Source organism: Selaginella moellendorffii, unplaced genomic scaffold (assembly GCF_000143415.4).
Source record: "Selaginella moellendorffii unplaced genomic scaffold, v1.0 SELMOscaffold_6, whole genome shotgun sequence".
Classification (NCBI taxonomy): domain Eukaryota; kingdom Viridiplantae; phylum Streptophyta; class Lycopodiopsida; order Selaginellales; family Selaginellaceae; genus Selaginella; species Selaginella moellendorffii.
In genome coordinates, this window is record NW_003314267.1 from 3,162,726 (window position 1) to 3,188,703 (window position 25,978).

Sequence of the window (25,978 nt, forward strand, 5' to 3'; positions counted from 1 at the left end):
CACCCAAACTTTATCTAGGACGCAAAATGACAAGGCAAAAGCAAACTTTGATGTGTGATGGCGTGATTGAAACTCTATGTCAGTTGCCGACGGGATATTTCGATACATGGTCCCTGATCCTGTTGCAGTCCATTTGTTCACGAGCTTCCTTGTGACTAGGAATTGGTTCAAGAACATCCCCGAGTTGTAGGCCGTGGACGAGCACTTCAAGAGAAGCAGCTAAGAATACACAGTACTTTTCGCCTTATGATTTGATTGGGGATTACATCAATTATCTCTGAATTATCTCGCTTTGTTCTCCTTCAGTGAACCTAGGCCTTCTAAAAGGAGGTATTTTCCTTGCTTCCGTGACCATGGCCATCCATGTTCCAGTTGTGCGTGGCATGGCAAATCGAGAAGCCTTGCTAGTAAGAACCCTGCTCTGAGGAATTCTGAACATTTGCTCAAATGAAGCACAATGTAGGGACAATTTGGATTTTGTTGCTCGGTATCTGATTGACGACGTGCGTACAAAGCTACAAAGTCATGCTACTCAAAGATTCTATATCCTTTACAAATGTACAGCATTTGCCTCAAGGGGCATTTTCAAGGTACGCAACTACTGCTTGTCCTGGTTCACTTGGCCTTGTAATCTTTCATTCTACCTAGTCTACACCACCACAACCTTCTCTTGTTTTGGTGTTTTGGTTCTGTAAGGATCAAAGCAGACGGTCCTCTGTGGTGATAAAAAAACTCCATTTGTGTTGCATATACCCAAGGGTGGGATATTGGATACATTATGTTTCACTGTTCAGCGGCCTGATTCGCTTGGATACATCACACTTAACTCTCGACTCACGCCTCCGGAACCACCATCCTCGAAAATTCTTGGGAGAGGTGGTGCTGGAACTGGAGCATTCTCCTCGAGCATCTGGACGACTTTGCTCATGCTGGGCCTGGACTCCGGTTCCGGCTGGATGCACCAGAATGCAACCCGAAGAGCCATTTCGAACTGCTCCCAGTCGATGGTCTCGGCCATCCTCGGATCTGCTGTCGATTTCATGTTTCCCGTTGCGCACTGCTCAAATGCCCAGACTGGGAAGTACCAGCGCCCGCTATTCATGGCTGAGGGAGTGAACATAAACTTGTCCCGGCCGCTCATCAGCTCGAGCAGAACCATTCCAAAGCTGTACACGTCCACCTTTGGAGTGATTGCAACGTTGCTGATCCACTCCGGCGCCATGTATCCTCGAGTGCCTCTCGCCGTGGTAACGTTTGCACTACTCTCTCGCTTCATCAGCTTCGCGAGCCCAAAGTCAGAGACTTTTGGACGGAAGTTGTCGTCCAAGAGGATGTTTTGAGGTTTGATGTCGCAGTGGATGATGCATTCCTGGCACTGCTCGTGGAGATAAGTGATTCCTCTTGAGATGCCCAAGGCAATTGCCAACCTTGTTTTCCATTCACACAAAGTTTTAGGTACCTGGGAGCTCGCTTCATCCGCTTGTAGGCCTGGAGTTTCATTATTCTTCCCATCCTGGTCCGCTTGCGCTGCAAACAGGACTTTTTCCAGGGAACTATTTTCCATGTACTCGTAGACAAGTAGCCTGTGGCTTCCTTCGGCACAGTATCCGAGCATTCGAACCAGATTGATGTGGTGGATTTTTCCCAATGTTGCAACCTCGGCCTTGAATTGTTTCTCTGCATGAGTAGCCATCATCAAGCTCTTCACGGCCACCAGAGATGTACCGTCTGCGAGGACTCCTTTGTAAACCGTGCCAAATGCTCCAGCTCCAAGCTTATCTTTGAAATTGCCAGTCGCTACTTCAAGCTGGTGATACGTGAACTTGGTGACTACTCCATCAACTTGGTCCAGAGCTTGTGACAAGCGCTTAATCCTTTTCTCGGTGTAGAGCCACCAGATCACTCCCGCTGCTAGAAACAACAAGAGCTCGGCAGCAGCAATGGCCGCAGGAATGACAAGTTTGAAAGCTTCTCGGACTTGTTTCAGCTCGGCATAGCTCTTGACATTGGTTGCATTTACGATAGTCGAGAAGAGCTCATTAAGAGGAGCCTCGGGTTGAACCCTTGAAGCTGTCGAGACCTTGAGGAACACCAGAGACGGAGCCATTTCGTCGGAGGGAATCTGGAAACCATTATAGATCACACCTGGAGCTGGACCTTTAGTATAACAGGTGCCGTGACGATCAACTCTGTATACAAAGCCGAGGCATCCACAGTCTCTGTCACAGCGGCGTCTGCATCCCTCCAGAGAAGTGGGAGACAGGTCTTTCACGTAATCGTTGCCATTGTAGCTGGCTCTGTCCACGCGCACCCAGTCGTGGTGATTACTAGAGCCATTGCAGCTAAGTTGCAAGGGGACGTCGTAAGTGCAACCTTGGTGATGGTCTTGTGGATCGATGAAGTGAAAACCAGGAGGGCACACGCACGTGGACCTAGGAGCATATGTGCACAAACCAAAAGGTCCACACACTCCATGGATTTGGCACTCGAGAAGCATTGCCTGCCATACGATGTTCCACGAGGAGTTGTCTGTTGAAAGGCCGTAGATCCGGAGGTTTCCACTGGGTTCCAGCTTGAGCATTCTCATCACTCTTGTATTGGCGAAGGTGAAGTCAAGTGAATATTGGTAGTTTGAGACGTTGCTTGCATCAGTGAAGGTGACTATGCCACTCGAGTTCATTACCAACCTGGAACTTTGGCTAGTTGAGTTGTTTGAGCCAGTTGATGATGAAGGCAGATTCTGTGGGATCGTCCAGTAGCTTGTTAAATTCTTCAACTCGGGAGCAGCCAAGAATATAAGCTGTGCCGAAACATCAGTCATTTGCAAACTGTATCTCCCAGATATCAAGGCTTGCCTGCCTTTGAAAACCTGATCTTGGAGCAACGTATCAGTCGGGAGGTTGAAACTTTGCCACAAAACTGAATTATTGCTGTGTTTGAGCACAAGATTTCCATCATCTTGCATGTCCAGTCTCACACCAGAGCAATTGCTGCTCTTGCAACTCACGATGACTTGAGCCACCCCATTATCCAACACAAACAATCCTTGGGCTTCATTAAGCACAAGCTGGGCATTTGCAGTCACTCCTTTGAGAGCAGTGGCAGTCCAGATAATTGTCTCAACGGAGCGGACCCTGATTGCAACATTCAACTTACCAGGAGCTCCAGTGTCATTGACGAAACCAAACCCAAAGTTCTTCCCTGGTGAGATCAGGATTTCATCCGCCTTGAGAGACTCACCTGTTTGAATGCTGCTGCCCTTTTCAATTTCGCTCGCTAGAACTGCCACTGGCAGTATCAATATGAACAAGGCGACATTACAGAATGCCATTGCGATCTTGCGAATTTTACGATAGAAAATGTTTTGTAAAGGTCCTCTCCCCTCCGTGTCATGCACGGTCACGACTTGAAGCAGTCAAAAAGCAGACGTCTATATCTTGACTTGAGGTTCTTATATCACGACCGGTTTGGAGCCTATCCACATTAGATAACAATTCTAAACGAGACGAGTGGTTTGACTCGCTCCTGGAATAGCTAAGATTTCAGTTTTTATGGCCTGAAGGTTCCATGTCCTCACCCCTCATTCAATCATCCTTGGGAAAGGTGGCTCTGGCACTGGGACATTTTCCTCAAGCATCTCCACGACCTTGCTCATGTTGGGCCTGAGGCTTGCATCGGGCTGGACACACCAAAATGCAACCCGCAGGACCATGTTGAACTGGACCATATCGATCTTCTCCGCCATCTTTGTATCCGCGATGGAACTCACACTCCCAGCTACATAGTGCTGAAAAGCCCAGATTGGAAAATGCCCGCGTTCCGAGTTCGTGGCAGGAGCGCCATCGACTGGAATTATTTTTCCGCCACTCAGCAGCTCGAAGAGGACCATACCATAGCTGTACACGTCCACCTTTGGAGTAATGGTGACGTTGCGGACCCATTCCGGTGCCATGTATCCTCGAGTTCCTTGCACCGTGGTCACGTTTATGGTTCTTTCTCGACTGGCCAGCTTCGCCAGTCCAAAGTCAGAGACTTTTGGACAGAACTTCTCGTCGAGGAGGATGTTTTGAGGCTTGATGTCGCAGTGGACGATGCATTCCTGGCATTGTTCATGGAGGTAAGTGATTCCTCGGGCGATGCCCACAGCGATTGAGAACCTTGTCTTCCAGTCACAAAGACTCTCATCGATGTCTTCGTTTGAGATTATGGATTTCTCCAAGGAACCGTTTTGCATGTACTCGTACACGAGCAGCCTGTGGCTTCCTTCGGCACAGTATCCTAGCAGTCGAACCAAGTTGATGTGGTGGATTTTTCCAAGGGTTGTAACTTCGGCTTGGAACTGCTTCTCTGCTTGAATCTCCATCTCTATGTTTTTCACGGCCACGATAATACCATCTGGGAGCAATCCTTTGAAAACCGTGCCAAAGCCTCCAGTTCCAAGTTTGTCTTTGAAAAAGTTTGTAGCAATCTCAAGCTGGTGATACGTAAACCTTGTTGCGCCTCCCTCAACCTCCATTTGTTGTTTGATGTGCCTTACTTTTTCCTTGACGTGGTGCCCATAGACAGCTCCACAAATCAAGAACACTACAAGTTCAGCAATGGCAAGCGCCACGGCCAACTTATGCTTGATCGGTACCTCCACCTCCTTCACAAACAAGGTTTCCATATTGTTTGTTGCATCCATGTCTGTAACATATAAAAGTTGATTTAAACTGTGATCATCCTCGGCTGGCACGGAAGTATCTGATGCAGAGATTTTCAGAAAGAACAGATTCTGCCCAGATGCAATCTGGAAGCCATTATAAATCACTTGCTTTGGTCCCCTGGTTGAATCTGGACCTTTGAGAAAGCATTGACCTGAGCCGTCAGCTCTGTAGGCTATCCCAAGGCAGCCACAATTCTCTTTGCAGATGCTCTTGCAATCTTCAAGGGATATGACTGAGATGTACGTCTTGTCATTGTAAGTATAGTCAGTTCTTTCCAAACGCACCCATCTGTTATCGGATCCATTGCAGCTTTTCAAGGGGACATTATACTCACACCCTTTGGAATGGTCACCTGGATCCACAAAGTGAAACCCTGGAGGACAAGTGCAGACGAGACCAGGCCTGTATGTGCAAATCCCGAAAGGTCCGCACATCCCAAAGACTTTGCAGTCAGCTGTCAATGCTTGCCAAACTATATTCCACGAGGAGTTATCCTGGGTAAGGCTGTAAACTCGTAGAGTTCCATTGCGTTCTAGAGTGAGTCTCCTCGCTACCTTTGGAGTTCCAAAATCCAGCACGTAAAAGTACGAGTTTTGTTCCCGGTTAATGTACCAGGGCCCTTGACCGTCGGTGAAAGTAAGAATGCCGGTCGAGTTCATCACCAACGTTGATGCGTTGTTGGAACTAGTCGGGGATCTCTGGACATCCCAATATGATTGAGAATTGGACTCCGGAACTGCATAGCTTTTTAACCCTATAGAGTTTTGGTTGAGGTACAAACTAAAGCTCCCCGAGCGAAGGATATCTTTGTTGCCTTGGATGAGTTGGCCTGTGAGCAAGGTATCGGTTGGGACATCGAAACTTTGCCAGCTGCCACTGCTTGATATGACCACAAAGTTACCATTGTCCTGTAACTCCGCACTTGCAACACTAGGAACATTTGCAATCGTTATTAGTTGGGCCCCGTCCGAGACAAATAGGCCCTGGGCAGTGAGTTGGAGGCGAGCATTAGCAGTAAAAGCAACGCTAGGTGCACCTGGTGCAGTCCAGACGATTGTCTTCAAGTTGATGTGGTGGAACCTGATCACTAAGGTGAACTTACCAGAGGCTTCATCATCGACAAATCCAAGCTCAAAAGTGTTGTCTGGCGAGACTAGGAATTGATTTACTGCGAGAACATCCCCGACTTGCAACGATGATTTGCCGTTGGCAAGCACTACAAGAGCAGAAGCCAAGAACAGCAACAGCAGCGGCATTTCTTATGTATTGCACGAAGTCACAGACTCACAGAACCATATATTGGGGGCTCCTCTAGAATATCTCAAATGTGTTGACTGACCGGACACATTTCTCGGCTTTTGACTTGACAAGCGCGTTATCTTAAGAAACTCATGCCCGTCAGATCGAACCAGATCTAACGGCCAAAAGCTTGCTCTAGCTGAAATGCCGGCATCTCGTACGTCAAAGGGTAGAGCACTTGTTCACGAACTGGATCATCTCTCCATACGAGTAATCCATTTCTCCCTCGACCTCTGGAAACAGCAAGAAATGGCCGCGATTTGGATACTCGACCAGCTTTGCATCCTTCCCAGCTTTCCGGAGCTCCTCGTAGTACTCCACCTGGCGGCTGTGGAGCACGTCTCGAGCTCCCACCACCACCAGCGATGGCGGCATTGGATCGATCTTGGCGATCTCCTCGGCACTTGGAACTCTACAGTACTCGTGGTCGCGGTTGGTACCCTCCGGGAGACAGAATCGCCAGAAAGTATCGCAGTCCGCGAGTGTGAGAACGTCGGGCTGGACGAGCGACTGGATCTCGGACTTGGATCTCTCCTCGGCCCCAAAGAATGGAACCACTGGGAAGAGTCCTTTGATCTCCAGCGGCGAGAGGTCGCTGTGGATCGATCGGGCGGCCATGTAGTGGACGATTGTCCCTCCGGCGCTGCCGCCCATGAGGAAGATCCGGGAGAAATCAGCGTTTTGGAGCCAGGGGTCGCGATCCATTGGCGATTTCTTGGCCTGGGACTGAAGCCACTGGAGAGACACGAAAGAATCATCGAATGCCACCGGGAGGCGGTGCTCCGGGGCGAGCCTGTAGGCGACGGAGACGACGATCATCCCCATTTTGTGGGAGATTCCACTGCAAAGGCCATGGAAAATGCTCGAAGCAGGGGAGAAGGCGACGAATCCACCGCCATGGAAGTAGACGAGAAGCGCGTGCTTGCCAGTGGAGCTAGCATCATGGACCACGGTAGCCGATTTGGGAGCGAAGATTCGAGCCCACATTCCCGTTCCCTCGTCCAGAATCACGTCCTTGCATCCAATTTCGCCCTTTTCGAAGCTGGGATCAGCAGCGCAATCGGGCCACTGGGGCTTGCTCGTCCGGACGACTCTGCCATCGCTATAGAGCTGGACGCCTCTCACATCGCCCAGCAGCTCGCAATTCACCATTGCCGCCCGCGCAGAACTCACAACAAGGACGAAGAATTTAAAACAGAGAGCCGGCGTTGGAGCCCTAATCCGTCCAAGAACCCTAAAGAACGATTTTCGGGCCGGAGCAAGAAGACGAGGCTATAGATTCCTTCATCCAAACGCACAACAGGAAACAAATTTTCTTCTACATCGCTCAAAAACTTTTTTCATATATAAATCACAACAGGAGCCCTAATCCGTCCAAGAACCTTCCAACTGGACAATGCAATGGATGTAAGATGATTATTGAAGAATGGATTATTCATATAAGACTACCAGGGGAGAAAGAAGTGAGTGAATGAGCAATTCAATGTGGAAGAGGCTAGATAGTCACTGGAGCACCAGTTATGCATGGGACTATACTCCTGAACTTCTATGAACAAAGATATATTTTTAGCCACCGCAACATTTAGGCCTCTCTGAATGTTGGATGATCAGGTCAATTAGTGTGTCCCTGCGTTCTTCCATCAAGGGAAGATGGGTGCAAGGAAGTACAATCAAAGGGGAAGATGTCAAGGTCTTGTGCTTGGAAGTTTAGTGCAGGGAAATACAAATGGAGTTGGAGATGTGTTCTGTACTAATAGATTCTTTCCACCTTGAATTGGCATATGGAGAACAAGCACATTTTTTGCTCATGTTTATCTACTGGCTGCCATGTGAAGAGGATGTATGCTAGGAGGATTTGGCATGTGCTGGGACTGCTTTTTAAAAGTTCATTTTGGGCTTTCACCCCACAAAAAATAGTAATTGGATTGCATAAATTTGCATTCTCATCACTCTTGTATTGGCGAAGGCGAAGTCAAGTGAATATTGGTAGTTTGAGACGTTGCTTGCATCAGTGAAGGTGACTATGCCACTCGAGTTCATTACCAACCTGGAACTTTGGCTAGTTGAGTTGTTTGAGCCAATTGTGGATTCTGTGGGATTGTCCAGTAGCTTGTTAAATTCTTCAACTCGGGAGCAGCCAAGAATATGAGCTGTGCCGAAACATCAGTCATTTGCAAACTGTATCTCCCAGATATCAAGGTTTTCCTGCCTTTGAAAACCTGATCTTGGAGCAATGTATCAGTCAGGAGGTTGAATATTTGCTATGTTTGAGCACAAGATTTCCATCATCTTGCATGTCCAGTCTCACTAGAGCAATTGCTGCTCTTGCAACTCACAATGACTTAAGCCACCCCATTATCCAACACAAACAATCCTTGGGCTTCATTAAACACAAGCTGGGCATTTGCAATCACTTCTTTGAGAGTAGTGGCAGTCTAGATAATTGTTTTAACAAAGCTGTTATGATTTGGCACAAAAAGACAAAGATGTAATTTCCTTAAATTATGCTATGCTACCTGATGAGGTTCTTCATTATCTAACCACCCTTGAGCTACCTCGAAAGTTCCATTGCACCCAATTGGCAGCCACACTTGATAAGTTACCTTACCAATGTGCTTTAGTAGTTTATATGGATCAACATATCAATGAAAAAGTTTATCATTCTTCCTATTCTACAAAAGTATTAAAGTGTTCTACCGCTCATTTGATGAAAAGATCATTTACACAAAAATGAGAATGAAATTAAAATGATTATTCTAAGCAAAGTGCAATATTTCAATTGAATTGTCAATCATCTTTTTGATCATATTACACTGTTATGAGGGTTGTTGAAGTTGTTAGCATCATCTTTCATTTGATCTAAGGATTGCAAGCAAGCATAAATCTCAAAAAGTTATTGACGACTCTTTTAGTTTTGGCATGTTCAAACTATACTTGACCTTCCATTTTATATGTGAATGTTTTTTATATTGATCTCAGGGGTGTATTGATGCAAAAGAACATAAGTGTGCATGATTAGAATCATCCCATTACATATATCAATTATATGTTACAACCAATAGAAGTGAACTACTTTATACATAAGAGTGTTTAGTAGCAATTTTGGGTTTCAAGAAACATTATACACATTTGCATAATTCTTAAACATTACTAAAAAGTGATCATATTACAATTACTTCATTATTAAAGCAAAGAAACTTAGATGGTTATACAATTCAGTGGGCTTTAAAGCTTTGGATATATAATATTGTTAGTTATTGCCTAAGGAGTTGTATGGCTTATGTAAACACTCTTACTCAAGCTCCTTTATCTTTTTCACTCTCTTCTCCTATTCTTGACAAGTTTGTAATTCCAATATTAGTGGATTTTTGGATGAGGATTCCATGCCAATAGTGATTGATGTACTTAATGTTCAATGTTTATAAGGTATGGAGAAAAATTTGCCTTTTTTTAATGAGGTTCATGAAGTTAAAAAAGTTGAGCTATGGATTTGAAGACTTCGTAATGGATTTGAGAATCCTATGTCATGCTATTTTAATATTTATATTCTCAATATCACTTTAATAATGACCTTATTTATTTTGTTAGGATAAATCTTGATGATCATTTACAACTGGTGGTACTTTTGGTCTTTATTCCATGTTTTCTCCATTCTTACCATGACTATGCTATTCTCGGCAGGTATATAAAATATCATTATATGACTGAAAAGCTACATAAATATTTTTATTAGTTAGAGATATGATATGATGTTATCTAGTATATGTGTAGTTGTATTTAGTGCCAAGCTCATAATATTCCCCCTTGCGCTGCAAAAGGACAGTTAGAGTTAATTATAATTTCTTGTTTATTTGAATTGGTGCAATTTGATTTGATAAAGCCTTTTTCAACAATTAACTGTTAACAATAAGTATGTCATTATTGTTTTTAGTTACTTGACTCATTAGGTGAAAGTTAGTGTTATTGCTAGTGCATCTGCAATTAATATTACATAATTCCTCCTCAATTGGGTGGTGTTCTAGCATTTTTGTCAAGAGCAACTTTTCTCAGATAATAATTGTGTATTTATGGTTGAAGTGTTTTATATTTTAACATCTCCATTAAAGATATGCTATACATTCATGAGTGTTTATCATCCATAGACAAATGGTTTGGTAGAACAACTTGTTCATACCTTCAAAGGGATAGAGGGTGGAGTATGTGATTTTCAACATTTAAACTAAAATGGTTATTTGCTGTTTCTTTAGTATGCGTATGTTATAAGGCTACAAAGTTCTATTAATACTTCATCATATAAACTCTTATATGGTTATGATATGATATTACCAATGGACTTAAGTGTACCTTTGCGATTGCCATAAGCTATTGATGCTAGGTCTTAAATTTAGTATTTAATAAAGATTCTTCCACTAGTTCAAGTAGAATCTACTAAATACTTATGTTGTGTACAATTAGGACAACAATGGCACTACAACTCAACTTACAAAGTATAAAGTAGATGACTTGATGTTAGTTCATTTTCCAAATCTTACAATATATGGTTTGTTTAATGTGCTCTTTGCTCAGTGAAAGGGATTGTATTGAGTGTTGTAATAAGTTGGACCATAAGTTTATAAGGTTTAGCATGATATACAAGAAATTAATCATCCAAAAATTATTTATATATAATGATTAAAACACTTCATACAATGAGATTAGAAATAATTGACACCATCTATAGATATACTAATGCCTCTTTCTAATTTTCCTCTAGATCTTAGCCCATTAATAAAAGAACCCTAACTGCCTTTCATCCTTTTGAGAGGAGGGATGATGTAAAGTTTAAGTATACAACTGTGATGTTATATATTAATATTAGTGTAGTGGGATTTTGATAGCCATTAAATTAGGACTATTTGCTTTTGTATATAAGCTAAGGTTTTAGGGTTAATTGAATATGAATATTTCTATATTCCATTTCAATATTCCATACACTTATAAAGTTATAAATTATATTTATCACAAGAAGCCTTATAGATAGTAACTTAAAAATCAATAAAGAAATAACAATAATGGTATATATATATATATAGTATCCTAAGCCTCTTAATAGATTAGAAAATGAGATGCACTTTATTCATAAGCCCTTTCCCTTAATATTTGAACTTTTATGCATTATCTAATGAGTCATTTTCTTTAGTTACTTACAACAAAGTTACATACTGAATAGAATAAAAATAAGTCATAAAACATATATATAGTAAATATTATATTTGAAAGAGAAATTTATAAAAAAACATTACTAATATTTAAAAATAATATTGATAAAGAGTCCTACATGAGTTATTGTTAAGTGTTGTTAAATATATGCTTCATACAAAAATAAGATATATACATAGCAATAGTTGATGAGGTTCATAGTAATTGCTTAGTTGTTGTAGAAATTTTTATTCCTAGTATAGTAGCAAATTTTTTGGCAAGCTACACTGAGTTAATATAATTTAGATTTTGTAGGCTAATCAAAGACTGCTTGTTGCAATTTGCTTCTAATGTTCAAAATATTTACTATAATGTGAGTATTATTTTCTTGCTTTAGAAAACATGTTATTTAGGTATTGCATGAATGATATGGATTTATATTATTTCTTGGTAAGATAACCCTAATGACAATAATTTTACAAAACTTTATATTCTTGATGATACTTATCTCTTTCCTATGGGACTTTGAGACAGTTGTTTAATTTAAGAACTTTGTGGTTGGGGTGTCTTGGTGTAAAAAGTCAACTACATGGATCCTTGATTAACTGTTGCTTGGTGCAACCTCTTTGATTGAAACAACAATTTTTTCTAAGAAAGGTGACCTTTCTTTTGTATTTCTGATGTAATTAAGTATTTGTTAAAAACACAATTCTAACATGACTATGTACCTCACTTATTTGTTTGAATTGGCTCAAAGTTAAAAAGGTTTGTATTTCAAACTTGTGGCATACTGTCAAATGTTTATTAAAAGAAAACTGAGTTTTGTTTCCTTTCAAAAGGAATAATTCATACTTTAAACAATTGTGTTCTAGTCTCAAAATGTTTTTATTTTATGGTTTGTTTAGTGACTGATTCAGAACAATGATAATTAACTTTTATATTTACAAAACTTGAAAAATGCTCACCATGAGATGGACTCATATAGGTACACAACCTCCTAATAGACACATTTTTTTCTTTGATAAACATCAAAGTCTGTGAATAAATTTTACATATTTTTATGAAGGGGTAAGAGTTTTGAAGATTCATTTCTTTGGAAAGCTATTTTATTTTTCTTATTATTTTCAAAAGATGCCATCTCAGACTGCGAATTATATGAGGAAAAACTATCGGAGTAGTTGCATATAGATACTTCAACCTAGTAGTTGCAACTTTATTCCAAGATTATTAGTAGTTGGATGTAGATGCTCCAGCCTTTTTTCTCATAAAATTCCATGATAATAAATGTCAAGTCTCAAAATGATAATGTTATTTGTTACTAGTAGATAGTAAATACTCCAAGTAGCTAGCTCCAACCTCTACTAGTAACAAAAAATGTTATCATTTGGACACTTGTTTAAAGAAAATCAGAAAAGGAAAGTGCAAAATAATGTTATTATTTCACATATCCTCATAAGTTCCAGGAATTCATAAGAATAATACTGAATCTTTTGCAAATCTGATTGTATACCAAATATATATTTGTTTACAGTCCACTTGTGAACTATATAAATAGTAGAGAAAGTTGGTACACCGAAAGCTGGTATAGAGAAAGTTGGTAAGTTAGAAACTTTATATTACATAAGACCAGTGTTTTGATTATGACTCATACAACATTGAGTCGTATCATGTCCCATCACCATATGTTTTTCTTGGCATTATCATTGAAGAAAGTCATATTCATTTCTTCATCCTAACTTGTGTATATCTTTTAAAATTTCCCTATCTGTAAGGCTAATATAGCTTCTCCACGGCTGCTATTCATAGGAGTCAAGATCTTATGCGACAAGATCTAAAACAGGTTGTACATGCGTAAATCACAAACAAATAAAATATTCCAAATCTATTTCATAGAAATTTTCTAGAACTCAGGAAACAGTTGCAATGAGGCCTCATCAAGCCCAAATACAATCCCCATTTACTTGGAGATTCCACTCGAAAGTAGGGGAAAAGGCGACTCATTAGTTATCACATAATTATCATTGAAATATTCCGGCACAAGACCTCAAAAGCCCTAATTTGGGGCAGCGACGCGGCGATGGATTTCTTCCCTCCAGATCCAAATCGGTCAGGGAAATTTTTTAGCCGGTCTACGACCTTGTTCTTGTTTTCTTCTCTTTGGCGCAATTTGTCTCGTCAGTGATCAGCCCACGATCTGGCCGCTGTGTCCTCACACGTAGCGCCGCGTCAACGGTGAGATGGCTGCCACGGATGTGGAATTTTAGGTGGAAGCTCATGCCTGCTCTTTAACTGACGCTTGTAGCTACCATTTGCATGCAGTGAAAAAAACGTCTCAAATATAAATGCGAGAGACTTCTTCCTCTCCTATGCTGACCCAACCCAAGGTATCACATTTTTCTTCCTCTGAGCTTCGTAGCTAGAGATAAAAAAAGAGAGAGTTTGCAAGTGCGATGGGTTTGATCTTTGGAACTAGCAGTGTTGTGGTTTTGATCCTCCTTTTTTCTGGATTCTTTGTTAGCTATGCTCACGACGAGGAAGCGTGTGGAGAGGTCTCGTCGGCTGCGTTTGCTCCAAAAGGAGATGTCACGCCCGATGACAAGAAGTTACTGGCATTCCCTTTGAATCTCGAGTACCTGGAGACAGAGTTTTTCGCTTATGGGGCTCTGGGCTATGGCTTGGACAAGCTTGATCCCGGCCTTGCGGAGAATGGCCCGGCTCCAAAGGGTGCGCAGAAGGCCAAGCTCGACATTCTGGTTCGTGACATCATCGCCCAGTTTGCTCTGCAAGAAGTTGGTCACTTGAAGTAAGCAAAGTTCTCTCTGTTTTTTTCCTTTTATGGCATTCATTCTTGCTCTTTCTTCTTAGAGCAATCAAGGGGGTTGTAAAGGAAGAAGGCTTCCCAAGGCCTCTGCTGGATCTGAGCGTGGAGAACTGGAACACCATCATGGAGAAGGCATTGGGAATAAAGCTGGATCCTCCTTTCAGTCCTTACGAGAACAGCTTGAACTACATGCTAGCGAGCTATGCCATTCCTTACGTTGGGCTCACTGGCTACGTTGGTGCGAATCCTCTCACTCAGAGCTCTGATGGAAAGAGGGTAAGCAAGAAAAATCCCATTTTTCCTCTTGGTTCTTCAGGTAGCTCTAAAGCTTGCTCTTTGTAGCTCCTTGCTGGGCTCCTCGGTGTCGAGTCCGGACAAGACGCAGTTATTCGGACCTACTTGTACGAGAGAAAGGACACGGTGGTGGAGCCTTACAAGCTTACAGTTCACGAGATCACCAGCAAGCTCAGCTTGCTTCGAAGCAATCTGGACGACGCCACCGGCATCGACGACGAAGGCCTGGTGGTTCCAAAGTGTCTGGGGGCCGAGCAGAAGATCGAAGGCAACATTCTCGTGGGCGATAAGTTCTCGCTGTCCTTCGCTCGGACTCCACAACAGGTTCTTGAGATCGTGTATGGAACCGGCGATGCGAGAAAGCCCGGAGGTTTCTATCCCGATGGAGCGTCCGGAGCCATCGCCACCAAGCTCAGGAAAGCTGCCAATGTCTACTTCTAGAGATTGAAAGAAAAGTTTGAGTGGAGAGGAGGACTCTGTATCTTGTCTCTTGCAATGGACAGTTTCTTTCAGTGCTTTCAAAAGCAAGAAAAAAGAGTTTTTGACTAGCTCGACACGTAGAACCAGTAGACCGCTGAGTAAGGCGACAGGAACACATCGCCAACTTTTGGAGCTCTCGATACTTGCGGTGGCAAACCACCCCTCGTGGAGCGTCTTTGAACATACGTCACCCCTCCGAAAAAGTATCTGGGACCAAGAACAGCAACAACTTGTAAGTTTCTGGCAGAACAGAGAATCCGATCAAGCTTACTTGTCTCCGGTGTTCCCGGTTGCGTGGAGATCCGCCCAAGAAATACTATCGCTCGTGGCGGGCCTCAAAGTATTCACAGGCTTTGCCGTCACGGTGCTCGGCGAGGCAAAGCTCGACCACGTCGGTTGTCCACCGCGAGCGTCCTTGGTCTCGAGAAAGTAGTGGTCGCCAATCACCTCCTGGCCGGGAATCGAAGAAAGCAGCGCGGACGCATTGAAGAGCTGCCAGGCCGAGCCATCAAACCTGTAGTGCTGGAATCCCTCGCCAAAGAGCAAGAACAGTGGCCGAGTGGAATACTTCGCGTCGATGTAGCCGTGGTGTCCCTCGATGACGTCGGAGGCTTGCTGGGTCCAGAATACGTAGTCGGATTTGTATGGAACTGCTTGCGTCATGCCGCCGACTTTGCAAATCTCATCGCTTGGAGCGGTTCCTCCGCGAGTTTTGATCCTCTGGATGTAGGAGGCTCTGCCAAGTCGCGTGTGTCCACTGTGAGAGGTGGCTTGCACCAAGAGATCGTCGATGTTGCCTCGGCCTCCGGATAAGTTGGTTATGGTCTTGCCTGGTCGATCGATCACGAAGAGCAAGAACAATGTTAGCGTTTGAGATGAATAGCAATGCAGTGAAAGTTTCGATAGCTTTATACCTGTGACCGTGCTCGAGGGGAGCTCGGACGAGGAAGAGCCCGGGGTTTTGAGCAAGGACCAAGTTGCTCGGCCTCCTCCAGCATCGGGTTTTGGAAGAAAGTAGTGGAATCCAATCAGGGTGTGGAATTTGGCGTCGAAGAGCTCGGCCTCGGCTCTGTCGAGGGCCCAAGAGAGATGGCCGGTTTTGTTGACATCCACGCACGAGTAGATTTGGAAACCGCTGGCTGTCACCTCGAAATCAATCCTGGAAACAACGAAAAGAGGAAACCAAACTTTAGAACCATCGTCGAGAGAAACTCTTTTAGTTTTTTCGTACGAGTTTCCATCTGGTGGAGAGAGAGAAATCTTGGCTGCCTGGAGCAGCAGAGGGAGAACGACCAGTATGGCGATGAGAATGCCTCGATCTTTCTCCATGCTTGTGGCTATGGAGCTTTGTTCTATCTTTCTTTTCTTTCTTGGTGGTGCTTGCTTGCTAGAACTCTCTTGGGATAGCGCCAGTGTCGATCGAATTGCTCTGGAATTGAATGAGTATGGTCGGGCGCTATTTAAATGGAAGAATGAGAAGACCCAGTCGCGAGACGATGGAGCGCGTCATGCACAGCGACTGTGCACTGAGTCCCGACCATATCGAAAAGACTGCGCCAGCGCCGTGGCTGTTGCTCCGGCGTATGATCCATGCCAGAAGAAACAATCGGCAAAACCAAATCAAAAGCTCTTCCGTTTTGGAAGGCCACTGGAAGAAGAATTTGAAGTGGTATTCATCTCTCATTCCTCTTCTTGCAGTGGCCATCCAACAGAGAAACTTTCACCGCGAAAATACACACAAAGAATATTCGAATAGTTATATTCTGTTAGATTCCGCATGACGTGGCACTCAAGATAACGCAAAGGTGGGGACCCTTCTTATTTTAGTTTCACAAGTCACGCATCTATATCAATTGGAAGAACTCACGAGTTTCTTCATTGATTCTCGGGAGTGTTGCTAGAGTTTTTCGTGTTCGCTTGGATTTGCAAGGATGATCCTTGTTGTTGGTGGTTGTGTCTTCCACCTCCTCCGGCGGATCCATTCGCAGCAGCTTGCTCCTCCTCCTCCTCTTGCCAGCTCGATCCTTGCAAGCGCAGCAACTGTAGCCTCCGAAACTCATCGTAGTGCGCTCGCCGGAGCTCCGCGAATCGCTGGTGTTCTTCTGGGCAATGGACATCGTCTATATGAACTATGATCCAGGCAAAATGGAACCTTGATCTTACCCCGGCGATCCTCGGTTTCATCCTCGGACGATGTCCACCCACTGCTCCTCCGCCATCTCCTCCCGCCGGTGCCGTTGCTCGAGGACGACGCGAGTAGCGCGCTCGTGACGGCCTCCGGATCCACGGACGAGGATTCGTCGCAAACTCTCATCCCGTCCAAATCGTCGGTCAGCGGTGAGATCATCCCTGGAAAGTGGACGATCCATCTCTTGCTCGTCTTCCAAATGGAGGAATTCTTACCGTCGCTGGCCTCCGGGGCGTGATACGGCGTCTTTGGCTCCGTGATCTTCTTCTTGGGGCTCTTGTTCGCTTCCAGGTAGTCGAGATTGTCCTCGTCCCACGCGACGCGAGCTCTGATCAATCCAAGAGATGAACCGAATCGCTAGAAAGCGCATTGCGTTACCTCGCCTTGGATCTGCCGCTCTTCTTCACGCTCATCCTCCTCGACCGCGACGCCCTAAAACCCTAGAGCGATGGAAGCTAAATACTTTCTCTTCTTCTTCCTCCACTCGATCGATCGGCCAGGGCGCTGGCGAGCAGCACGTAGGACGATGCCATCTCCGGCTCCAGCACTGATGCATTCCCCGCTGCCTGCGCCGCCAGATCCACGTCGCGCTGCGTCGCGCTCGCACCGAGCAGCGCCCCCCAATCCGTGGCGTCCGGCGAGAACGGCATCGATCGGACGAGCTCCTCGGCGTGCCCCAGATCTCCCGATCGCCCCAGCAGATCCACCACGCACGAGAAGTGCTCTCGCGAGGGCCGGATTCCCCGATCTTGGATCATCGACACGAAATATTTCCAGCCCCGGTCGCGCCATCCCAGCCGGCTACACGCAGCGATGGCGCTCATGAAGGAGAATCGATCGGGGTCCAGGCCCTGGAGCTCCATCGCCTGGACGAGCTCGATGATCATGCGGTGGCCGGACTCGGCATACACGCCGATCATCGTGTTCCAGCAGACCAGATCCCTCTCCGGCATCGTCTCAAACATCCTGCGCGCTCGATCGAGATGGCCGGCGTGGGAGAACGCCGCGATCATCCACGTCCACATGACTGGATCGCGCTCCGGCACCAGATCGAAGAGCGTCTTTGCCCGATCCAGCATCTTGCCCGATATTACGGCGCCATCGCTCTCTCCTGATCCTTGCTCGTGGAGATTCTCGAGGAGCTCCGGCCGATCGACGCGCAGGGAATACGCCGCGAGGAGCGCGCTCCAAGAGACCAGATCCCACGCCGGCATTCCATCGAAGCGCGATTTCGCCGCCTCCAAATCCCCGCTAGCGGCGTGCGCCGCAAGCATCGCCGTGCACGCCACCATATCCCACGCCGGCATCGCCTGGAATGTAGCCGCGGCCTCCCGGATTTGCCCGTGGCAAGCGTACGCCTGGATCATCGTCGTCCAAGACATAGGGTTTCTCTCGGGCATATCATCGAAGATCTCCTTGCTGCGCTCGACCTGGCCGGCAAGCGCGTAGATCTGGACCATGGCCGTCCACGACACCACATTCCTTTCGGGCATCGCATCAAACGTCGCCCTAGCGAGCCCTAGATGCCCGCTCTCGGCATATGCGTGGAGCATCGCGGTCCAAGACACAACGTTCCTCTCGGGCATGGAGTCGAATATTCTTCTAGCTTCAAGCATATGCCCACCTTGGGCATATGCCGTGAGCATTGAGGTCCACGTCACCACGTTTCTCTCGGGCATGGCCCAGAAGAGGCCCGCGGCTTCTCCGAGCAAGGTGTTTGCACCATACGCCGCGATTAGGGCATTCCAGGAGATGATGTCCCGGGCGGGCATAGAGTTGAACAAGCGCCTTGCTGTCTCACAATGCCCACTTGTGGCATATGCCGTAATTAGGGCATTCCACGCGGCAATGCTTTGCGCGGGCATCGAATCAAAGAGCGCCTGTGCCTCATGAAGATCCTGCCGTTGTGAAAATGCCGCGATCATGGCCGTCCATGATACGAGGTTGTGCTCGGGCATGGAATCGAATATCCTTCGCGCCTGAACAAGATGCCCATTATCGGCATATGCCGTGAGGAGGATGCACCACGAGTAGACGTTGGGCTCGCCGATGGATTCGAATATCCCTCGCGCGGCGTCGACGTGGCCGCACCTTCCATACATTTGGATGAGGAGATTCGAGAGGAGTCTGCTATGGCCAAGGCCCCTCTCGAGAATCGAGCAGTGGATGCGCTTGCCCTCGCCCACATCCCGGCAGCTTGCTAAGAGCCGAGCAAACGAATCCTTGGCGGAGGTCGTGGCGTCGCCCGACGGAGCCCTAAAGTCGTCGAGCGCTTGTCTTGCGAGCTCCAAGGCATCATGGCGCATTGGACATGGGTAGAGCCACCTAAGCCCTACATTTTCAAAGCGCTTTGCGCGGGAAGGGCTAGGGTTGGGGATTTTGATGGAATGGAAGATCTACGAAGCACTGAGGTCTTGCAATAATCTCGCGGAGCTCCGAGAAGTCCACTCCAATCTCCCTGCTAAGAATCATCCTCCCAGGCAGGTCTCCAGCTTGCTAATTGAGCTCTATGGCAAGTATGGGAGCGTGATCGAGGCCCGCCAGGTTTATGAGCGCATCCAACGCCCAGATCTCTTCGCGCGGAGCGTGATGATGGTAGCCTATGGCCGGAATGGGTATCTAGAAGATGCCCAGCGCACATTCTGGGCCATGCCGGAGCACAACGTCGTGACGTGGACGTCCATGATTGGGCTATACGGGCGGGCCGGCCGCGTGGACGACGCTAAGTGGCTTTTTGACGCGATGCCCATGTGGAACGTGGTGAGCTGGAATGCCGTCGTGGCAGCATATGCCCAAAATGGGCATCTGTTCCAGTCGAGGAGGATGCTCGAGGAGATGCCCGAGCACGATGCCGTGTCTTGGAATATCCTCCTCTCGGGGCTGGCTAGGGTTTTGGATGTGGCGGGCGCCAAGGCGGTGTTCGATCGCCTCCCCGAGGTCACGATCGTGTCGTGCAACATCATGGTCGCGGCGTATTCATCGATCGGCTGCTGGAATCTGGCGGAGGAGCTGCTGGATCGAATGCCCGAGCAGAGCGTCGTGTCCTGGAACACGGCGCTGTCGATCTTGGCCCAGAACGGGCATCTCGGCCAGGCGAAGATCGTCTTTGACAGGATGCCGGAGCGGAGCGTGTTCTCCTGGACGGCGATCATGACGGCGTATTCCAGTGCCGGGAAGATCGACGAGGCGAGGAGCTTGCTCGATCAGATGCCGGAGTGGAGCGTGGTGGCTTGGAATGCGATGATCGCGGTCTATGCCCGGTCCGGGCATATGGCTGCTGCCGAGAGCGTCTTTTCGGGATTGCCTGAGAAAGATCTCGTCTCCTGGAACACGATTCTTGCCGGCTATGGCGAGAATGACTCGCTGGAGCATGCGAGGTATGTGTTTGATTTGATGAGCGAGAGGAATGCTGTGTCCTGGACGGCTGTGGTGGTAGCATATGCCCAGAAAGGGGAAATTGGAGAGGCCAAGAAGCTGTTCGCTATGATGCCTGGGCAGGAATTGGTAGCCTGGAACGCGATTATCTGTGAGAGTGGGCGAAGCTCTAGGCACTGCCGGGATTCCATGGAGCTCTTCCACGAGATGGTGTTGCTGGGTGTGGATCCGGACGAGGTTTCTTTCACGGGAGTTCTAAACGCTTGCAGCCATGCCGGATACTTGGATCGCAGCTTGCACTATCTCTCGAGTATGTGGAGCGATCACGGCTTGACGCCCATGAAGGAGCAGCTTTGCTGCTTGATAGATGTTCTTGGTCGAGCTGGGCGATTGAAGGAGGCCGAGGTGGCGACGAAGAAGATGAGCTTCAACGGTGTTTTGGAGTGGAAGGCGTTGCTAGCGGCGTGTAAGATCCATGGCGACGTCTCTCTTGCGGCTAATGCAGCCAAGCGTGTTCTTGGTTTGGATCCAGGGAATTGTGCTGCGTTCAAGCTGCTCCAAAACATTTATTCCGAGAAGATGGAGTGATTGCAAACAATGATATCATCTTCGTTGGCGACCACCTTCTAGCTTCACAGGCAAAGTGAATCAAATCAGGTTTCTCGTCAACTTGTCAAGATTTTGTTTTTGCAGGACTTCCTCGGTAGAAATCGCGAAGATCGTCCTGTCCACAGTGAAGGATCTGAAAACTTCGAAGGATCCAGATTTCAAAAATTTCAGAACTTTGGAAAGCTCTTTACCTTTCTATTGGTACGTGTGCATTCTAAACTCTTTTTTCCTGGATGAAGTGATATCGTTTTTTGCAGCTGGTCCAGAAACCCCAGAACTATTAAGTGCGAGTTTCGGCAATGAGCCTCTACTTTGCTCCGGAATTTGGATCACGCTGTACAGTATTCTGGTGTTATTGCTTGAAAAGGTTTACTTGAAGTTCCAGTTCACATCTCGAAAGGTAAATCTTTTTATTTTCTTTTCTCGTGTCTTGGTAAGGACGCTCGAACTGGTTGTTTGTACAGGTGCAGCATATAGACACGAGAATTGATTATTGTACCAATGCGAGCAGAAACAAATCCTCCAGGTTTGAAATTTCCACGGGCGTGCTGTTGTGCACATCTGATTTTATTTTTTTGTTGTTGTTTGTGGTCTTACTAATGGTATGCTACTGCTCTAGTAGCTGCTATCTGACGGTGCTACTGCACTTACTCAATGATCGCGTCATTCACAGCGTCGTCACTCACGGAAGTCAGTAAGTGTGCGTCTTTTGCTTCGTTCTGGTTATCAGGGTCCGTCGTTGCTCATTAGCAAATACCAATGGCTTACGCTACGTGTGCTTTAGGTATTTTCTCCTGTATTTGCTGATAACGACTTGGAAGACGACCTTTGCAACAAGGCGAGAGAGATGCTACAGGTACTTTCTCTCTTTTTTTTATCAAGAAGTATTGATGTATGGATCACTGTTTTGTCACAAAGAGCTCTTTGTGTTTTTGTGTCAGGGAGGCATTGAAGGTGTCCGTCCGTCCATGAAATCCAGCTGGTAAGATTCACAAGCAATCCTTTCTTTTTATGTGGCACCTAAAGCCAGGGCGTAGCATCTAGCACGATGAACTGTTACTGCTTGGATCATACTTTGAAACGGTTTTTTGTTTTCTTACCAGGGGCGGGCTTGTCGCGTGCTTTGCTTTCGCATTAAGGCGCAAAATCGGAAGACTAACAGCACAAGTGCTGAGCCGAGCAAGAACATAAGTAAGAGAGCGCTTGGGCTTGTAAGTATCAAGCACGCCATCTCTTTTCCAGCGCTGATTCACGTGTTTTTCAGTGCCATCCATGCGAGAGGGCGGGGCTATTCTGGCTCGTTGACTTAAAAGCTAAGCTCAAAAGTGGAGCTTCACAGCAGGAGTGTGGGCATATTCTCGGGCAATCAATTTGGCGAAAGCAACAGAGAGGGTACATACAAAGCTCCCTCGTCTTTATTCAGGTGAGTAATATTTTAGCTGGCATTCCCAAAGGGATGACTGGATGGTGATAGATATATTTCTTTTCTGTTTTTTTTTTTCCTTCTATGCTTTGCTGCATCATATCGAAACTGCTTCTGAAATGCATCCCCAGTAGTGTCATGGAATCGTCTCTGCAAGCTACGTATCGAGAAATTGTTTAAAATGTGTCTAGAAGTCGTCTGGGCCGCTTGACCATGGAGTTACACCTTCTCGGTGTCATGAAATGGACAAGTGCGGGTTTAGAGTTCAGTCCCTCTTTCTTTCTCTCCCGCTTGTATGTATTTTATGCTCTTGTTTGCATTGTTTTCTGTTTTGTTTATCTTTCACTTTCTCGCCTGCTAACACATCTGCTGGTCCACAGATGGGAGCAAAACTCAAGGGGGGTGGGGTTGGAGATGGTGGGGATCGAAAGAAAAGGAAAAGAGGTGGCTCCATTTAGAACTTGGTGGCTACGGCCCCTGGCGCCTTCACTTAAAAGGGGTCGGTGTCTTTGAGCGCATATCACTGCTGACGCTGTAGCGAGCGTAGAAGAAGTACGTGGAGATCTATAGCCCAGATGCACAGCTCCAAAGTCGTGACCCACCACCATCTTTTGAGAACGTCAGCCTCCCGCGCAAATGATTTTGACAAGCTTGGCGCAGCTGCTTTCAGGACCATCTGGTATTTATATTATCTTTTCTGCTACAAACAATTGCTAATCATGATCTCTCTCCAGGGGTGGCTTGGGAGGGATTTGGAAAACTCTGGAGCTTTCTTGTAAGTTGGAGTGGGTTTTATCATTCGTGTCCTGTCTCTCGGCCCAGTCCAGGGGTTTTTCTTTCTTTCCTTCTTTCTTTTTGCGATGCTCAGATTTTGTTTGTTCCTGCGTGGTGTCGGTAGAATGGTGCCTTCGCAAAGTGGAGGTTGTATCACTTTCCTTGGGGTCTGGGGTCTGTCCTCCTCATATGCGTCCTTTTTATTTCACTTTCTTCTGTACTTCGAATCTTCTGCTACTCTTCTTCTCTCTTTGCCTTTGTTTATAGTCAATCCCAGAGTTTACTCCACCCCATTCGCCCCAGCTCAGAGGAGCAAAGAAACAACAGGCCAGGCTTGAACCAGCCCCATATGCTTTTCTTTATGGTGCCCATTAAATGGAATCGTCCCTTGTCTGATTGCTGGCCGGGGCTTAGTACAGATTCATTCACTCATGAAGTTTGCTTGTTTGTTTCCCGCAGACTCAAACTTGAGGGACTGAGACTTGCTTTGGCGCTTTTGTTTTACTACTGGTGCCGAGAGAGCTGAGTGGCCGCACAAGCTGCCGATTGCTTTTCGTGTGGTGCCTGCGTCTGCGGTGTACATTCTCTTCCGGTACTCTTTACTTTACGACCAGCTAACCTCTCTCGTAACTTGTAAGAAGATGCTCCTGTGACCGACATGCCATCACCATCGCCACGATGTGTCCGTGTATCTGGCTGGCTACGATGCAGCATCGTAAGTTCCTAGGCAAAGAGAAAAGAGCAGGGAAAGAAAAGATAAACCAGTTTTCACTTGCTTCTCAGATTCTTTCCACTGTGATCCCGCAATTAACCACTGTTTCTTTCTTTCTCTCTTGTCTTTTCCAGGTCTTGCTGCTCGCTCCTGACGTCCCATATTCAATGACACCGAGACAAAGGCGAAAAAGGCATGTCACCCAGAGTTTGGATGGATTGGCCTTGGATCCATGTCACTCGAACTCAAAGACAGGGGCCGCTGCTGCTCAAAGACATTCAAACGATTTGTCGCGGGAGCCTTCATGGACCACAGCTGATTATGGCCGGGCTGTTTTTCTGCAGAGGCAGGCAATTTGTGGAGTATCGGTTTATTCCTCGGCTTCCAATCTACATCCGGAAAGGCATGGCTGCAAGGCGGAACTTAATACCCGCTGGACTGGCCCCTGCGCCTCGAGAGCGAGGCACCAATCAAGTTATCGCAATCCGGAGGCCGCATTCAATGGCCAAACTTACACAGCAAACCAACTGGAAGACACAGCGACACACTCACCACTACTACTACTACTACCACTGCTGCTGCTTCACTTCGCATTCCCCGGCATTACTCGCGCGACCAGATTGCACCAGGTTACGCATTTACTGTTAACAACAGGTTCGTTTCTTTTCTTTTACCTTTTTCTGCATTGCATTCTTCTTCAGTCGGGAGTTTATCATTCGCCAACTTCGTCAGTCAGTTCCTTACTCTTTTTTTTCCCCCCAGCTTTTATTTTGACGCAGCTCGCTCAATCTCCGGTTTGAGGCACAGAATCAGAACAACGACAGACGGCTACAACATTATATATTTACTGCCCGCCGACGACCACACCACACTCGGCATTAGTTTTCTCTCCTAATCTTGCGGAGCTCCACAAGGAAAAGGGTCAAGTGCAATGGTTTTAGCGAGGTAAGCTCCCTCGTTTTCTTATAATACTTTGTGTTGTGTGTCTAAGGGCTAAACTTTGAGTTTCCAGACGAAGCAACGCAAAAGCCCAACGCTTGACCCTTCGGGAGGGGCGGACGGGCACAGAAAAAGATTCTCACATCTCTGTAAGTTATTCCAATAATGCTCGGCGATGGACTTTGTACGTGACTCGAAGCATGTTGTGCAGTGCTTTTTCTTCTTTTTGCAGTGCTCCCCAACTTAAATATCTTTGCGAACGTTCAAAGCAACAAAGGAAAAGAATGGCGATTGGGAATTAAAAAAGAGGAAACTCTCCCGGGCGAGATGATATTTGGAAGGGCGGATCAACGCGAAAGTCTCTGGAAGAATAGTTGAAAAGGTGATATGTTCCTGTGCGAGGATTTGGGCTGTGTGCCAGCGCTGGCTCTGGATCCATGGTCACGCAAACCATCCAGATCGAATAAAAATTTTATTTTGTCCGAGAAAATCCGAGATTCCTTCCTGCTAACTTAATCCAGATCTCACATGCATGGACTAGTTTTTAAGATCGAGATTATCTGCTTCAGTCGTGCCAAACTCTTATTTTTATGCTTTCTTTCCAAAGGGTGACGCATGCATCAACCCATTGTTTGTTAGTTCGTTCGTCCCAGAAGCTTATTATTGTATTAGAATCATACGAGCGTCATAGTTTAGAATAGCGATAGAGGGACCCTTTTTTTCTTTGCTGCGCATCTTGCATAGTATCACACATATATTCAAATCTTGCTGGCTTGGCTGGCGCGATTACAAACAATATGGAATAAACTTTAGACACACGGTGTGTGATTCGATTCGGTATAGCAGTTGGTGTTCACTCATTTTTGGAATCGGCATCTGCCGCCGCTCGGCCAGACAGAGATTCCCTCCTAGGTCGTACAGCGGCGGGTGGCCACCCGCCACTGGCCCAAAGAAATGCCCGCGAAAAGAATATCCTCTGCGCTTGCTCCGTACCGTAGAAATTGTCACAGTGAAACTTCCGAGAAAACAATGTCAAACAAGAGATTTGATCTCGTGGGGGGAGCACATCAAGTAAGTTATTAATCATGGGTGCATGCATGAACCTCTCCAAGCTCGCGTTTTCTAGGGTTTGTAGGAGATACGTATTATAGATGGGAACTTAAGTATGATTTGGCTCGGC

The 25,978-nt window shown here is 46.3% G+C and overlaps 8 protein-coding genes across 12 annotated transcripts; 2 read left to right on the forward strand and 6 right to left on the reverse strand.

Moving 5' to 3' along the window:
• Positions 1-529: 529 nt before the first annotated feature.
• On the reverse strand, positions 530-3,335 carry LOC9652060 (G-type lectin S-receptor-like serine/threonine-protein kinase At1g34300). Its single transcript, XM_024670178.1, has one exon. It carries the CDS (start codon positions 3,329-3,331, stop codon positions 791-793), a length of 2,541 nt encoding a protein of 846 aa, XP_024525946.1. The 5' UTR covers positions 3,332-3,335; the 3' UTR covers positions 530-790.
• A 113-nt stretch (positions 3,336-3,448) lies between these two features.
• On the reverse strand, positions 3,449-5,990 carry LOC9652061 (G-type lectin S-receptor-like serine/threonine-protein kinase At1g34300). The gene is made up of 2 exons (XM_024670180.1): positions 5,809-5,990; positions 3,449-5,742 (listed from the first exon to the last, which is right to left on the reverse strand). The coding sequence occupies exons 1-2, from the start codon at positions 5,960-5,962 to the stop codon at positions 3,581-3,583; spliced, it is 2,316 nt and encodes a 771-aa protein (XP_024525948.1). The 5' UTR covers positions 5,963-5,990; the 3' UTR covers positions 3,449-3,580.
• A 4-nt stretch (positions 5,991-5,994) lies between these two features.
• Positions 5,995-7,205, reverse strand: LOC9652062 (carboxylesterase 1). Its single transcript, XM_002965996.2, has one exon. It carries the CDS (start codon positions 7,155-7,157, stop codon positions 6,168-6,170), a length of 990 nt encoding a protein of 329 aa, XP_002966042.2. The 5' UTR covers positions 7,158-7,205; the 3' UTR covers positions 5,995-6,167.
• Positions 7,206-13,188: 5,983 nt separating this feature from the next.
• On the forward strand, positions 13,189-14,826 carry LOC9652063 (desiccation-related protein PCC13-62). The gene is made up of 3 exons (XM_002965631.2): positions 13,189-13,986; positions 14,049-14,280; positions 14,347-14,826. The coding sequence occupies exons 1-3, from the start codon at positions 13,634-13,636 to the stop codon at positions 14,737-14,739; spliced, it is 978 nt and encodes a 325-aa protein (XP_002965677.1). The 5' UTR covers positions 13,189-13,633; the 3' UTR covers positions 14,740-14,826.
• LOC9634955 lies at positions 14,784-16,502 on the reverse strand. Of its 3 annotated transcripts, none has more exons than XM_024670185.1 (3): positions 16,010-16,502; positions 15,050-15,937; positions 14,784-14,985 (listed from the first exon to the last, which is right to left on the reverse strand). In XM_024670185.1, the coding sequence occupies exons 1-3, from the start codon at positions 16,105-16,107 to the stop codon at positions 14,844-14,846; spliced, it is 1,128 nt and encodes a 375-aa protein (XP_024525953.1). In that variant the 5' UTR covers positions 16,108-16,502; the 3' UTR covers positions 14,784-14,843. The 3 variants fall into 3 exon arrangements, with proteins under 3 accessions (XP_024525953.1, XP_024525954.1, XP_024525952.1); XM_024670186.1 differs by having other exon boundaries at positions 15,050-15,608; positions 15,693-16,492; XM_024670184.1 differs by having other exon boundaries at positions 15,050-16,492.
• A 71-nt stretch (positions 16,503-16,573) lies between these two features.
• LOC9652064 (protein phosphatase inhibitor 2) lies at positions 16,574-17,484 on the reverse strand. 3 transcript variants are annotated; one of them, XM_024670188.1, is made up of 4 exons: positions 17,345-17,484; positions 17,182-17,294; positions 16,942-17,127; positions 16,574-16,898 (listed from the first exon to the last, which is right to left on the reverse strand). In XM_024670188.1, exons 1-4 carry the CDS (start codon positions 17,377-17,379, stop codon positions 16,654-16,656), a joined length of 579 nt encoding a protein of 192 aa, XP_024525956.1. In that variant the 5' UTR covers positions 17,380-17,484; the 3' UTR covers positions 16,574-16,653. The 3 variants fall into 3 exon arrangements, with proteins under 3 accessions (XP_024525956.1, XP_002966044.2, XP_024525957.1); XM_002965998.2 differs by having other exon boundaries at positions 16,574-16,880; positions 17,345-17,481; XM_024670189.1 differs by having other exon boundaries at positions 16,574-16,877; positions 17,345-17,478.
• On the reverse strand, positions 17,422-19,272 carry LOC112344994 (pentatricopeptide repeat-containing protein At4g02750-like). Its single transcript, XM_024670764.1, has one exon. The coding sequence runs from the start codon at positions 19,270-19,272 to the stop codon at positions 17,422-17,424; it is 1,851 nt and encodes a 616-aa protein (XP_024526532.1).
• A 28-nt stretch (positions 19,273-19,300) lies between these two features.
• LOC9652066 (pentatricopeptide repeat-containing protein At2g35030, mitochondrial) lies at positions 19,301-23,543 on the forward strand. Its single transcript, XM_024670183.1, has 8 exons — positions 19,301-21,151; positions 21,208-21,350; positions 21,415-21,644; positions 21,735-21,932; positions 22,054-22,161; positions 22,215-22,373; positions 22,754-23,052; positions 23,108-23,543. The coding sequence occupies exon 1, from the start codon at positions 19,349-19,351 to the stop codon at positions 20,927-20,929; it is 1,581 nt and encodes a 526-aa protein (XP_024525951.1). The 5' UTR covers positions 19,301-19,348; the 3' UTR covers positions 20,930-21,151; positions 21,208-21,350; positions 21,415-21,644; positions 21,735-21,932; positions 22,054-22,161; positions 22,215-22,373; positions 22,754-23,052; positions 23,108-23,543.
• The last annotated feature ends 2,435 nt before the right edge of the window (positions 23,544-25,978 follow it).

What these genes read in the sequence shown, in the direction of transcription:
- LOC9652062 (XM_002965996.2), bottom strand. Translation starts at nt 7,157, where the DNA reads ATGGTGAATTGCGAGCTGCTGGGCGATGTGAGAGGCGTCCAGCTCTAT.
- LOC9652064 (XM_024670188.1), bottom strand. Translation starts at nt 17,379, where the DNA reads ATGAGCGTGAAGAAGAGCGGCAGATCCAAGGCGAG. An exon ending in CGCCCCGGAGGCCAGCGACG is followed by an intron (nt 17,128 to 17,181) that starts GTAAGAATTCCT and finishes TCCACTTTCCAG; the next exon opens with GGATGATCTCACCGCTGACC. An exon ending in TGAAACCGAGGATCGCCGGG is followed by an intron (nt 16,899 to 16,941) that starts GTAAGATCAAGG and finishes TAGTTCATATAG; the next exon opens with ACGATGTCCATTGCCCAGAA.
- LOC9652063 (XM_002965631.2), top strand. Translation starts at nt 13,634, where the DNA reads ATGGGTTTGATCTTTGGAACTAGCAGTGTTGTGGTTTTGATCCTCCTT. An exon ending in CAAGAAGTTGGTCACTTGAA is followed by an intron (nt 13,987 to 14,048) that starts GTAAGCAAAGTT and finishes CTTTCTTCTTAG; the next exon opens with AGCAATCAAGGGGGTTGTAA. An exon ending in AGAGCTCTGATGGAAAGAGG is followed by an intron (nt 14,281 to 14,346) that starts GTAAGCAAGAAA and finishes TGCTCTTTGTAG; the next exon opens with CTCCTTGCTGGGCTCCTCGG.
- LOC9652066 (XM_024670183.1), top strand. Translation starts at nt 19,349, where the DNA reads ATGGAATGGAAGATCTACGAAGCACTGAGGTCTTGCAATAATCTCGCG.
- LOC112344994 (XM_024670764.1), bottom strand. Translation starts at nt 19,272, where the DNA reads ATGCGCCATGATGCCTTGGAGCTCGCAAGACAAGCGCTCGACGACTTT.
- LOC9652061 (XM_024670180.1), bottom strand. Translation starts at nt 5,962, where the DNA reads ATGCCGCTGCTGTTGCTGTTCTTGGCTTCTGCTCTTGTAGTGCTTGCC. An exon ending in TGTCGATGATGAAGCCTCTG is followed by an intron (nt 5,743 to 5,808) that starts GTAAGTTCACCT and finishes GGACTGCACCAG; the next exon opens with GTGCACCTAGCGTTGCTTTT.
- LOC9634955 (XM_024670184.1), bottom strand. Translation starts at nt 16,107, where the DNA reads ATGGAGAAAGATCGAGGCATTCTCATCGCCATACTGGTCGTTCTCCCT. An exon ending in ACCGGGAACACCGGAGACAA is followed by an intron (nt 14,986 to 15,049) that starts GTAAGCTTGATC and finishes TCTTGGTCCCAG; the next exon opens with ATACTTTTTCGGAGGGGTGA.
- LOC9652060 (XM_024670178.1), bottom strand. Translation starts at nt 3,331, where the DNA reads ATGGCATTCTGTAATGTCGCCTTGTTCATATTGATACTGCCAGTGGCA.